The sequence below is a fragment of the Siphateles boraxobius genome, unplaced genomic scaffold (genome assembly GCF_051911475.1).
Source record: "Siphateles boraxobius isolate OS27281-9 unplaced genomic scaffold, OSU_SipBor_1 35, whole genome shotgun sequence".
NCBI classification, from domain to species: Eukaryota; Metazoa; Chordata; class Actinopteri; order Cypriniformes; family Leuciscidae; genus Siphateles; species Siphateles boraxobius.
In genome coordinates this window covers 5,259,720-5,274,568 of record NW_027508975.1, presented here as the reverse complement: position 1 = coordinate 5,274,568, position 14,849 = coordinate 5,259,720, and the positions used below count along the sequence as shown (strand labels likewise).

Sequence of the window (14,849 nt, the reverse complement as noted above, 5' to 3'; positions counted from 1 at the left end):
GACCGTAATGAGTTTGTAGCAGTAAAAGAAGAGATGTCTTATCGATCAAAAGTACTAATTCATTCTGAAAAAACAGAGATTCTAATTATTGGACAAAAAACTTCCTCACATACTTTATACTATCTAACACTTGATGGTTGCTCTGTCAAGTCTTCGACGTCGGTTCAGAACCTGGGTGTGCTCTTTGATAGCAATCTTTCATTTGAAAGTCACGTGTCTAGTATCTGTAAAACCGCATTTTTCCATCTTAAAAATATATCTAAATTACGTCATATGCTCTCAATGACAAATGCGGAAGAGTTAGTTCATGCGTTCATGACATCAAGGCTAGATTATTGTAATGCGATTATGGGTGGTTGCCCTGCACGCTTAGTAAACAAACTACAGCTGGTCCCTATTTAACATCATATACATTTTAAAATATTGCTGATTACTTGCAAAGCACTAAATGGTTTAGCTCCCCAGTACTTGAGCGAGCTCTTAACACATTATAGTCCGTCACGTCTATTGCGATCTCAAAATTCCAGCCAGTTGATAATACCTAGAATATCAAAATCGACTGCTGGCGGTAGATCCTTTTCCTATTTAGCACCAAAACGTTGGAACAGTCTTCCTAACATTGTCCGGGAATTGTCCAGACACACTCTTTCAGTTCAAATCTAGACTAAAAACACATCTCTTTGGCCTAGCATACACATAATACTTCCCATAAATCACTTTGTCATATGGAACACTTGTCATAAATCCTGATGTACTTGTTATATCATAAGAAGGATGGCGTCTACGCTAATATTAGTCTCTCTGTTTATCCCGAGGTTTACTGCAGTCCGCGGGATCCAGGCCGTATCCGGATCTGATCCCTGGACACGACGACAACGTAGTCCTGAAGTATCAACTAGTCTCTCCACTGTGGAGGCCTCCTTTCCTTCCCTTTACCCCAGTACAGATAAAACGTTGTCAGGATAATTCAAGTTAACGTGGCTACGCGGTAGCGATAAAACATTCTGTATTGTAATTGTTTAAGGCTTGTACCTTGGAACCTATTTCATGGTTTGCGTTCTCGATCCACCAGGCACTGTTTTGTGCAAATGAGCGGTCGGATCGCATTAAGGGTTTTCTATTAGTACGGTGTCGTGTTAGCAAACCCTAAGTTAATAACTAATGATCGTTGCGACGGAAGCGATTCAATCAAAACTAACTTTAGCTAGACAATAACTTTATTCTAGAGCTGCTGTAAAGCCAAAACAATCTCTGTTACTTTAATTTCCTATTATCACTGTAAAGCTGCTTTGAAACTATCTATATTGTTAAAAGCACTATATAAATGAAGGTGACTTGACTTGACTTGATTTTGTTTCTGATGATACACTGGTTAAGATCTTATCCCGCTATGGAAAGCTGGTTTCACCGATTAGGAAAATGCCAATTGGTAGTGCTTCACCACTGTTAAAACATGTAGTTTCTTTTAGAAGATTTGCCTACATAATTTTGAAAGATGGCGAAGAACTTGACTTGACCTTTAACATTAAGGTTGACAACTTTGATTATGTATTCTATGCCACAACTGATAAAATGAAGAGCTTTAACAATGGTGGGGTAGGCCATCTGATTCGGACTTGCCCCAAAAGGAATAAAGAGAAGAATTTATCGACTGATTGGCAAAGCATGATGGAGGTCAAAAACGTGACTGTTGTAGAGAATAATGGTAGTGTTTCTGAGGCTCAGGATGTAGTTTCTGATATCACTAAACCAGTAGTATCTTTGCATGAAGATGAGTTAAATGCTACTGATGTAGTGAGTGAAGGAGTCAGTGATGACAAAGGATAAAAGTGATAATGTGAAGTGTAAATCATTCGAACTGTGTTCAAGTGAAGTTCAAAGTGTTAAACAAAAAAACAAAAACAAAAAAGTAGTTGATGATGATGACAAAAAAGGGATGGAAAGTGGCAATGAATCTTCGGATTCAAATTTCAGTTTTTCTCAAAGAGCTTCATCCAGTCGTGATTATGAGGTAGAAGACATGAAACTATTCCTTAAATCAACGAAAAATAAGAGAGGAGTACGTGTCTGTGAATATTTTCCAGACATCAAACAATTTGTTGACAAAACCAAGATGCTCATAGTGGAAAGCTTATTCACAAACAAGGAAAATCTTAGGTTAAAGAAAATTGAACGAATTTTAAACCCTGATGTTGTAAATGATAATAGTTAAAAAGTGACGTGACGCATGGGTTCATAGTTTTGTTTTTATCAGCTTTTGCTTGTTTTTTTTATTTTCTACCTTTCTTTTAAAAATGACTTAAATATTGATTCCTTGAATATTAATGGAGCAAGAGATTTTAAGAAAATAATGGAAATTTACGAATTTGTGAAACAAAATAAGTTAGATGTGGTGATGCTGCAGGAAACTCAGTGATCTAAAAAATGCTTCTGATTGGGCTAGAGAGTGGGGTGGTCTTTCGTTTTTAAGTCATAATACCTCACTTAGTACAGGAGTAGCCTTTCTTTTTGCAATTTGTTTTAACCCACATTCTTTTCAAGTAGAAGAGATAGTAAAAGGTAGACTTTTAAAATAAGAGCAAACTTTGAAAATAATGTTATTGTTTTTTTGGGAGGATTTGGGAGCAAATTTTTTTTGGGAGGATTTCAAAACTAAGAAAGGTTTGTATAACTGTACAACAATGGTGGGATGTAGGAAAAGCACAAATTAAGCAGCTTTGTTTACAGTTTACTCAAAACATCACTACAGAGACTAATTTTAGAATGAGTATCTTGGAAGCTGATATTTTAAAACTCCAAGAATTGTCTGAGTCTACTGGTACAAGAGCTTTCTTAAACTTACTTTTAGATTAAAAAAAGCACAATTTGCCAAATGGAGGCTAATTATTTTTTTTTTTTTTATAATTTAGAAAAAAGAATGGTCAAAGTAGAACCATTCATGCTTTATGATCTGAATCTGGAATTCTTTTGACAGATCTTTCGGATATTCACCAGAGGGCGGTTGGTTTTTATGAGAATTTATATAAAAGCAAAGTTGCTGTAGAAATACAGTAGAAACTGAGGGTGAGTTCTTCTTTGAAAACTTACCTCAGGTGCCTGAAAGCATCAACACTGGAATTTCTGGCCCTCTGAGTATGCGAGCTACAGAAGGCACTTAAAGGGATGGTGTCTGGAAAAACACCAGACATCGATGGTATACCAGTGGACTTTTACAAGTCTTTTTGGTCAACAATTGGAGAAGATCTCCTCAAAGTGTTGAATATCAGCCTGGTAGGGGGTAAACTGCCTCGAAGTTGCCGAAGAGCTTGGTTGACCCTCCTAACGAAAAAGGAGATCTTGGAGACATAAAGTTTTGGCGTCCAGTTTCTTTGCTATGCAGCGACTACAAGCTTTTATTGAAGATCTCAGCTAACAGACTGGCTAATGTAATGGACAGTGTTATTCATCCTGATCAAACCTACTGTGTCCCAGGTAGATCGATATTTGACAACATTTCTTTTATTTGTGATCTTTTCAAAGTTTCCAAGATGCTAAACCTAAATTGTGGTTTTATTGCATTAGATCAAGAGAAAGGTTTTGATCGGGTAGAACATTGTTTTTTATGGAAAGTTGTTTTATTAACTACATTAAACTACAATAAAGTCCTTTATAATGACGTGGAGAGTATTTTAAAGGTCAATGGTGGTTTACCGTTTACAGTTTTTAGAGGCATAAGACAGATGATGTGACTGTGTGTATCAATGGACAAAGTGATATTCAGGCTTTGTTAAATGTGTTGAAAACTTTTTAAAATTATCTTCTGCTAATATAAACTGGAAAACAAGTGAAGCTTTTTTAATATGGGATTGGAAAATCATAAACCAAAACTTCCTATGGGCCTGGAGTGGGGAAAAATTGGTTTTAAATATTTAGATTTTTTTATTGGAGATGAAGTACTTACACAAAAATAATGGAAGGGTATAATTGAGAAAGTTAAAGGTCGACTTGGAAAATGGAAATGGCTGCTGGTTATGCACCAGAAGGTGGCAGCTGTGACGAGTCGTCACTTCCAGGAAAATCAAACCCACCTTGTGAAGCTGCTACAAACATAGTATCATCCTCTGTAGCTTCAATTGAAACACACGGGCCACCAGAGGTTAGACCCGTGGGAATCACCTGTTCACTAGCGGGCACCGTCATTGAAGAGGGGGGCTGGGGTCTCGGACACATAGTCGCCGCCTTGTTCCAGACCGTAACCCTCAGGTCACCCTGGCCACCAGCCGAAGATCGGGGGTGGATGAGGGGACTCTCACTCATGTGAGTTCACCGAGTCTCGACCTTAATGATGCGATGGTCATGTTCCCACGGAGAAAACATACACGAGCGCTGCTCTAGCATGATCAAGCCCAAACATACTAGACAACGCTCGTGCCCATCAGAGTCCGATACCAAGCTGCCGCACCATTCTTTTTTTTTTTTTAAATGCACGGGCGAGCCGTTTTTAAAAAGACGTGCCGCGTGCGAGCTCTTTTTGTGAGAGAAAACTCAAGTGTTGAAGCACACGGGGAGACACGCACTGTCTGACAAACCACTGCAGAGATAAGCAGGAAGCACGCGCTCGCCGGAGATCGCCGTCACACCAACACTCGAGGTACTCGTTTGTAAAGCTGACAATTCAGAGATGGCTTGTGGAGAGAATAAACTTGGCTCCGAAGCGAAAACATATCTGCCGGCGTCCTCCTTTTATACCCACGAGGTAGGACGGAGATACGCTATGCAAATTCCGCAGACCCATGGCATTTCTTTGCCATTGGCTCGTTTTGTAATACTCGAAGTTGATAGGCTTTTTAAGCGAAACCCGACATCCGACATAACTCGGAGTGACAACGAAAGGGAACTACAAGCACTGCTTGTGGACTTTTTTGGGGATGTTTGGGGATTGGGTCCCGCAAAGGGTTTTATTTCTTTCCAAAGAAGAAGGTGGTCAGGGACTGATACATCTGCAAAATAGAATAGCTGCTTTTAGATTACAATTTGTGCAAAGACTTTTAACTGTTTCAGATGTTTTTAACTGGACAGCTGTATCAAGATTGATTTTGAATAGGTTGGGTAATTTTAATTTGGGTAGGACAAATTTTTTGATGGATCCACTGAAATTAAGGTTTACAATGTTCCCTGTTTTTTATAACAATGTTTTTAAAGTGGGGGATCTTTTTACTTTTCAAAAAGTGGAGGAGTCAAAATCTCTTTACTGGCTATTAGAAGAACCTTTAATCTTATTGACAACAAAATAGTGACTCTTGGCCATTTGCTGGAAATAGCTGGACTTGATTTTAAAAACAAAGAAGCAACATTTCAATGTCTTGGAATCAATTCTACTCGCGTTATAGCACAACTTCTTCAGAGATGGGAATTTGCTATGAAGTGAAGTGATCAAGAGAGACTTTTGTAATTATAATGCCGATATTATTTCAGTATAGAAATATTATTAGGGACTTTTTAGGGATGTATATAACAAAACAGGCGGAACAAGAGTATTTAATTGCTCTACAAAGTGACGATGGGGCTGCCGCCACCTCAGTGGTCCGTTGGATTGCGCATTAAAAAGTTAAAGTTAAACTGCCAAAATAAACTTATTTTTTCTCGGGGGGCATCATAAAGGAATTATGGTTAGGGCACCAAAATGGCTAGCAGCGGCACTGCTTTTGTTACTGGACCATAAAAATGATTCTTTAAGTGATGATTTCTTTTCCTGCTTTTGTATAAATGGAGAGTCTTTTACAAACCACCATTGACCAAAAAGACAGGAGATTTACAATGAAGAATTGTGCATAGTGCAGTCAATGCTTTGACTTCTGTTTTAAATCCAGGAAGCACTGATAAGTGTCCTTTTTGTGATGACAGAGAAACTATTTTTTATGCTTTTTTAAACTGTTATAGACTTGAAACAATGTTTTCTGTTGTAAAATATGTTTTAAAAAAATGCAATGAGGTATTCTCACAAGAGATTTTCATTTTAGTATTTAAATATGTCTTAGAGAAAAAGTGTGTGCGTCGACTGCTTCATTTTGTGGTGGGACAAGCAAAAATGGCTAAATCTATTTGAGCGAGAGAAAACAAAACAGGATGTAGTACAAAACATTGTTGTATTGTTTTTTAACTTGGTACAATCTAGAATCTTAATTGATTTTTATTATTATAAATAATCTGCTTTCCTTTGAAAATATTTGGAGCTGTAATGATGCTCTATGTGCCATTTTTGAAGATTAATTAATTTTCACACTGTATTGATTTATATTAAGTTGTTTTTGTTGTTGTTTTGTTTTGGAGGCTATATAATTGTAACAAGATGATTTTTTGTAAATAAAAGCTTTGTGAATTCTTAAAAATCTCTCTCTCTCCCTCTCTCTCTCTCTCTGCAGTAAGCCGGCCACGTCGAGTGAGTTTCAAGTGCAGTCTCTCTCTCTCTCTCTCCCTCTGGCTGAGAGATGAGATTTAAAGCAGGAGAAAAAGAGCTCAGGTTTCAAATGGGGAAAGCACCTGGGGCTCTGGAAAACCCATTCTTAGAGAGGAACTCCCTGATGATGGGGGGATTTGGGTATGCCTGTGTGTATGTGTATCTTTCAGAAGGTCAAACCGTACAACTTTCAGCCAAAAGACAACTATTAGTGCAGCTAAAAGAGATATGAAATTAAGGAAGAAAGCATTTTGGGAACTAACATATATTAGCAATTCTGACCACATTTTGTGAAATTTTACTCTGAAACTCCATAGGAGACACATCAGTTGTGTTTCAAACGATGCACTATATGCACTTATACTATGCACTATATACTCTTCTATTCTATTCTGATAGTCCTTCCATTTTGCAAGGGAAGCTCTGACAGTGTAGTGCACGAGGTGTCCAGCATTCCACACTTTTTAGTTTAAAGGAGCTATATGTAAGAAAACTTTTTGGTTTTTACTTTATTCTGATGGTCCCTTTAACACATTATGTTGCCTATAAGTAACATTGCACCTTCATGTCAACTAACTCTCATTAGAGTATTAGTAGAGTATTAGTAGACTGGTAGGGTTAGGGTTAGAATAAGTTGACATGTAGTTGCAAAGTTACTTATAGACACTTATAGTGTCTGTTGGGGGACCATGATCACAATAAAGAGTTTGTAGATATTAAGCAGACAGTCCACCAATACTCTAATGAGAGTTAGTTGGCATGTAGTTGCAAAGTTACTTATAGTCAACAGAATGTTCAAAAGGAACCGTCAAAATAAAGTGTTACCAACTTTTTTTTATTGCCAATGTGTGAACATGTAGCAACAAAATAATAATAATAATAATAAAAAATTCCCCGACTTTGTCTATGAAAGCCTGTACGCTGTTTTTATGTAAAGGACTTTGCCAGGAAAATCTAAAGATTATGACGTTTACGCGCATAGGAGAGCCTCTCTTCCATTCAATGGCACATGAAATTAATTCTTATACAATGTTCAGGATAATGCAGAAAGAGCTATTCTCTACTTAAATGTCAATGTGTCATGCAAAGTAAAGGGATTAATTCAAACTATAGTCTCACATAGCCTGATCTGTAGTCTTTAGTCTTAAATATACTTTATAATTAAACTATTAAAACAGTGTATTTTTGAATGAACGGTAAATTGCAGAACTGGTGCAAACATATCCACATTTTTATGATCAGATGCTTTCTTAAACGCTGCTTTCTCACAGCTGTCATTTTGTTGTGTGTTCATTTTGTTATTGAGAGGAAACAGCACAGCACATATTTACATATTCATTTAAGCGTCGCTCTAAGCAGTGTGGACGGCGTGTCTTAACAGTATATCGCTGAAAAGGTAAATGCACAAATTGAGACACATCTTACATAAGAGATGAGTTGATGGTCTCGCCAGACTTCCACCAAACATCTGGATCCAAATTCCTAACCTTTAAGTAACATTTATTGTAATGCACCATCAGCACAAAGATAAGCTGCGTCAAATCCTCATGTTTATTTGCAACTGCCAAGCTGCTTTCTCTAAAGAGAGTAGCAGAGAACAGCTATCATCATATGACAGGGAGATAAACAGCTGCTCAATCACTATTAGAGAAAAAAAGATCACGTCTAAACATCTGAATACTGAATTTTAGAGGGATGGATAATATATATTCTCTCTACATTATGTATCCAAGCATCCCATATAATGTGATGAAACCAATGTAGCTATTTGGATCTTATTTTAAAAACGAATTTAAATGATCAAAATATGTCCCACTTTGCCTGTAGTCACCATATCTTCTTTCAAAAAAATGTTAGGGAATTGTTAGACGATTAACATTTATTCGATTAGCATGAGATATAAATCTGAAAGTTAGCCTGTAAAACACAAACCTCCTCAGAGAAAAGAAGTTCTCCTGTCCAAATAGGGCTTTTGAAGGACATTTTTTTTTGTGTGTGTGTGTGTGTGTGTGTGTGTGTGTGAGAGAGAGAGAGTTCATGATATACTGTATACACTGCAGATTGAGGACAGAGCAAGTACAAAAAAGAATATAAAAAAAGCTCTACAGTCCAGCACAAAAGCTTCAGTATTACTCTTCTGACCTATTTGGCTAAAACACTCCAGCTCTCATTTCTGTTAAGTCTACATAAGAAAAGGATAACAGGAAATTCTAATAAGGAACCTGATGTTTAGTCTAAACCAATGCAAACTGAACTTCTCATCCCAACATAAAGTACCAGAGAACTCAGACGAAACCGAACCCGTTAGCTTAAATCATTGACATTTTTCATCTATGCGCGGCTCAATAAAAGCATTGTCATAAAACGGATTGTTACTGTGGCTTGAGGTCTCACCAAAAGCACTTAAAGTTATTGTTAATAAAAAATTTAACAGCATTTCTGTGTAAACGCACAAAGCAGCATGTAATCTGCTGAAATGTTTATTTGCAGAGAGATGGAGAGATGGAGAGTAGCATAAGGAGGAAGTTAAAATCTCTCTTGTGACATTATTGTGATTCTTTCATGGTGCTACTGTAAATGTTGAAACAAATAACAGAAATTCAAGGCTTGTACTGACCTGCTAATACTTTGGTAGTTCTGCAATTATATCTTATTGAGCTGTATTGCTTTTAGAGGATGAACAGACTCTATAGTGAGAGTGAAAATGTCGCTTTTTTCTATAGTAGACCCTAAAGGGTCACAGAAAAAGACGGAAATAACCATTCCTTCTGAGTAAAAAATAGATAAGACAAATAAGAAGAGGAAAGGTAAAACATTTACTCTGTAGGTTGGATGAGTTGGACTTTCCCAAGGCGAAGGATGACAGGCCCTCTCAGATTCCGGATCTTCTTGACCTCGCTGTTCTTCAGCAGGGAGAAACGGCGCGCCAGATTGAAACCTGCAGATCGGACAATCAATCCATTTACTCCCCCCCACAGCTAATGAAGAGTGGGCTGCTGTTTGACATGTCCTACGCTATGCATCACCTCAGATGTGGCAGTTTTCAATTCATGTAAGGCCAAAGGAGGAATCTTAAAACTGTGAGTATCTATATCTTAGACATAGACAGAGTCTATTCCTTAGACTCCGTTATGGGCAGTTGGACTTTTATTAAGTGTAGAAAGGCTGGATTGATTACAGATGGCAATGCATTTACATAATTATACAGAGTGAAAATTTTTCCCATTTTTGGATTTACTGTGTGCAGGAATAATGTGGCGGTACACACAGGAAGTGTTCTTGTGTTCAAAGTAAGATGCAGCACAGCCGAAGGGAGTAGAAGGCAGTGTTGATAATAATAAGGAAAACTTCTTGAGCATCAAATCAGAATATTAGAATGATTTCTGAAGGATCATTTGACACTGAAGACTGGAGTAATGAAGCTGAAATTTCAGCTTTGCCATCACATGAATAAATTACATTTTAAAATATATTCAAATAGAAAATAGTTATTTTAAATTGCAATAATATTTAACAATCTTATTGTATTTAATGTATTACAATCAAATAAATGTAGCCTTGTTGATCATAAGAGACTTCTATATAAATTATATATATATATATATATATATATATATATATATATATCACATATACACATATACACACACACGCACACACACAAGCACACACACACACACACACACACACACATATATATATATATATATATATATATATATATATATATATATATATATACATATTCCCTATACTGTACATATATCATTAAATTGATTTTTAAAAAGCATCACAGCAAGAACGAATCCAGTGTGATTGGGCCCTAAACAGTGTTTCTGCATTTACATAAACATATAATCATGAGAATAGGGATAGTTTGCTCAAAATGAAAAGTGTGTCTACTCACCATCATTTCGCTCAAACCTCATATGCACTTTGAGTCACGATTTTTAGTGAATAATATATTTAATTTGGTCTGTTCCTCATACAAAGCTATGATGTTGCTTTAAAATACTTGGAATACAGTGTACAAATCATATGGACTTTACTTATGATCCCTTTTAGAGCAAGACAACCACCCAGCAGAGCAGGTTGGACATTCAACTAAATATCTTCTTTTGTGGCATGACTTGAGGGTGAGTACATGACAGAATTTTCATTTTTGGCTACTTTAATGAAGGTCCATAAGCAGCCGTCTTTACCTGTAATGTTGTGTCTGGCAGCTTGAGGAAACTTCCAGTCTTCTACCTGAATGGACGGGCAGCTGACACCTGCAAAAAGAGAGAAACAGTCAAGTTGCAGCAGATCTTGTCCTGCCAACTGTGAAGGTTTTGCCAAAAACAACTTGTACAACCAATCATGAAGTGTCCTGTCAAAACTTAGTCCTGAACATGAGGTGAACGAGTTGAGCCGTTCAAAGATTGTCTGAAGGAGACAGACACCACCTCACATATACATGGAGCTAAAAATAACTTGCTTTTCTCTGGGGGAATCACTCCCAATCTCACTGCATGTTGGCAAAGACAATGATAGGTGGTCTGAATCTGAAACTCTCTCAACTGATGGGCAATAAATGATAAAGATCGCACAAAGTTCATACAACCCAATCAATTCATAAAGGATGAAATCAAGTCCCGCCCAACATGTTTTTTGTCATTCCAGAAGTCGTTTCACTCAGATATACATCACATAGGGAAGAAAAGACTATTGCAACTTCCGTTGCATTCTTCCGAGCGGAAGAATGGCTGAAGCCCTTGGCAAGAGACCCTTACCACAACCACCCGCTGAAGGGAAAAAACGGCGCTCGGAATCGCAAATAAAATCGGATAAAAAAAGGAGCAGAACCAGAATAAACATTGACACTGCTTTCCATCGCTGGAGACAACTAATGGACATGAAAGAAATGAGGTTTGACTCCGAACTTGCAACATTTTGGTAAGTTGGAGCCTACTGTATCTTTCAACAGTGTTCGTGTTTTTTTACTATAAGCTAGTAGAGATGATCGATCGGTTCACGTGCGCTAGGGATCTGTCTTGTAACATTTACAAGCGCAAAAACGGTATTTATTGTTTGAATTGCGTAATAAAATTGACAGAATCTGAGAGCTGAGATTTTTTTATATCATAACTAGCCTGCTCTGTCTAGTCTGTCGGTCTCCGTGTCCTCTTTGCTTTGCGATTTTTCTGTGCGTGGCAAAATTGATGTGTGGCGTGACTGAGAGCGTGTGAAAAGTGTCAAATGCGTGTGTCTCACAGAGAATTCGTGAGAGTTGGCAGCTCTGAATGGCGCTAGATTGGTCAACATCAGCGAATGCTGTCTGTCAAATTAATGTAATTCAAACTAACAATAAAAATGTAATATGAACATATTCACTGGTAAAGGTGAAGGGGAGTAGCTTGAAGATGTCATTTAAAAATCACTTGACATCAACCAACGTTTCTCTGGAGTCAATTAGGAGTTGGCCCTGCTTCGGCTATGGCTCTAGGGTCGTTGCGAAGGTAGGGGCGGAGCATAGAGACTATGCCGTTTCTCGTTTGTTACTGTAAAGTAGACCAACTCACTTTCTGGAGGTATACTGCCCCCATCTGGTATGGAATGTGGAGTATGAATTGATTTTTTTGCCGGACATGACACATGGTACCTTTAAACTTGAACTTATTTTTAACATATAAAGAACAACTGCAAGTGAACAACTGAACTTTAACACCAACGATCACCATCCATTTTTATTAAGAAAAGTTATCAACTTTTTTCAGTCACAACTATTGTGCAACTTGATGTAAATTACTTTTTAGGGAGGAAGTTACATTTAAAACCGACTCAAAATGTTAATGGATATTATGACTCTGTATTAGAGATGTCTTAATACTAAATTTATCCGCAATACGATTATTCAGAATGACATCTGCCGATACTGATACTGATTTTATCTTCCTTAAAGAAAATGAATCTCTCGCAACTAATGCTGTAACTACAGAGAACATTTGATATATTACTAACTATATTAGAGGTATTTTTTTAAAAGCCCAACTATTATAGTCAACTGCTCTGTATTTTCAGGTATATAATTACACAAATAAAAACTGAAATGTTTGATTACAACGCAGTTGCACATTAGGTAGTTTACATAAACACTTGTCTCCCAGAAAAATGTATTAAAATATACATATATAATTAAGCAAATAATCTAATTTTTATGTTTTTTTATGGATAACTAACAAACTGTGAATATTGGATAACTTTACAGAGGTAAATAAATTGTTAAGTGACATTGTTCTCAAGTTGTTTTATTGACGTCTTTCCGCGGGTGAAACACTGATTGAGCGATGACTTAGTACATTTTTGTAAGTTGTAGTGTATTTTTCAACATACCTTTTGATATCCCTGCATGTTTGTTCATGCTATACTGTAACTAGTGGAAGAAAAGACTAGCGCTCCTCAAGCTGCTACTTGAACTGAGGCTCTACAGCGATCTGTCACGTCACATTTAAGAGCGTCAAAAGGCCATTTATTGCTAGAATTTTGTGATAAAATGGCCAGAAATCGAAAGCTGAGACTTTGTTTCTTATCAGAAGTAATAAAGCACAACGCTCTTTGCGACTATTGAATGGAAAGCGTCCTTCAAATAATGTTTGGTGTTTGTAAAAAACGTAGACCTGGCAACTCTGGTTTAAACTACGGGTGATTCATAGGGTCAAATAGAGCTTGCTAGCAAAAATTAAATTAAATTAATTAATTACATTTAATGTTGCTGTTTTTATATTATACTTTAAATTTCTGCATTAAAGGTTGTATCAGCGATTTCAGGCCCAAACAAAAATGATCAAATTCATCTAATCTTTCCTAACGATCTGCTAGCTCCCTGCCCCATAAGCAGGCTGTCAAAAAAACGCGTCTCTGTAGGCAGCCTAGGCTCTGAGATCTGCACACAAAAACAAATGGGTACAACCACCGCTCAAAATCAAAATAAACAGTGTTCAAACCAATCACCGACAGACGCGGGTGTTGTTTGTTTTTGCGCTCGTGCAAGGCGCCTGCACGCGAAGTCGGAGCTGAAGAATAAGGCAGCGTCTATCAACCCTATGCTATCAACGGACCAGATACATTTAACATGGAAGAGGCAATCCCCAAGAAGAGAAGGAGGATTAGGGCGAGGGAATACCCTCGTTTTTCGTCAAAGAAACGAATAATAATTGGGAAGGCTTTTGAACGGTGGAGGGAACTCAAAGAATTGAAAATTTATAAATCGGACGCTGAGGAAGCACTGTTTCTTCTGGACAGGTGAGTAGCTTCTAGTGCTGACTTTTTTGTATGTGAACTGTGTGTAAAAAATATAATTCTTTAAAAAATATGAGTGAAGCTCGACTAAACTTGGATAGCTCTAGCGAATATCAGATTGTAGGGATTTAGTGTGTGAGATTGGCATGCTAGTGAGCGAGTTGATTCTGACGAATTGGAATTCGTTGAAGGAGGGGCGAGCTAACTTTGTTTGTTTGGGGTCTCGCTTCAAACACAAACAGAAGTGACTTCACCCACAATCGCTGATACAACCTTTAACGTTGACAGCCCTAATTCAACAAGAGACATTTTCTTCACAGTCTGACACGCTTTTCCGCCCCCATTTGATTGACAGGATATAATCGGACCTGATCGTCTACTGTTTTTAAACAATAGTGAAAATAATTGCTTCTATTTTACGATACTGATTATTGGCCAAAAATGTATTTTTCATGATCCAAAAACACTGAAAAGTTCAGTTAAGGACGAAGCATTTGACAAACAAAATAAACTTTTTTTCTTTGTGAAGAAGCATGTCAGAGACCAGAAGAGTTTTTAATCAGCATGGTTAGATTGGCTCAAAGACACATACATCAATCAAAGTGCATTAGCAAGTTACTGCAGCATAGGGAACTGTCACTTAGAAGATTCAGAGATCAGATGAGTATGAGAAACTCAAGCAATAAAAGAGAGAAGCAGCTCAGAGCCGTCTCGTTGAGCTTCTAGTGGCGGAGTAGAGCAGGTGATGGGTTTTCCAACTTGTATTCTTGCCCTGTCAAGTTACAAAGAGCTCTTTTTAAATCTACAACACCTGAAGGGAGAAAAATGTCTCCAACAAAAACATATCTGTCAGATAAAGAATTCATTTTGAATTGTTCTCGCATTTTCACTTTTTGAAATCAGACAGACTCGGCTAAATCCCCTTTCTTCTAGGTTCTACAAAGCCCCTCAGCCTTCACACGGCAAAAAGGCGGGATTAAAATGTGGAGATGTCAGGGAGGAGATAGGAAAGCTGGAGGCGGCTCTCGCTCCCGAGGCAGTGATGGAAAGTTGAACGCAGGGGGAGGAGAGATGCATTTCAAATGCATGGAGAAGAGACACGTCATCAAGCATTGCAGACAGGACTATAGAGTTT

The 14,849-nt window shown here is 37.5% G+C and overlaps 1 protein-coding gene across 8 annotated transcripts in view; it reads right to left on the bottom strand.

Moving 5' to 3' along the window:
• col16a1 (collagen, type XVI, alpha 1) overlaps positions 1-14,849 on the bottom strand; it is an 83,175-nt gene that overhangs the window by 60,972 nt on the left and 7,354 nt on the right. For all 8 annotated transcript variants that reach the window (XM_077196016.1, XM_077196014.1, XM_077196015.1 and 5 more), the window contains exons 3-4: positions 10,639-10,707; positions 9,257-9,374 (exon numbers count right to left, since the gene is read on the bottom strand). In XM_077196016.1, the coding sequence (XP_077052131.1) occupies positions 9,257-9,374; positions 10,639-10,707 (187 nt within the window). The remainder of the gene's footprint in view (positions 1-9,256; positions 9,375-10,638; positions 10,708-14,849) is intronic.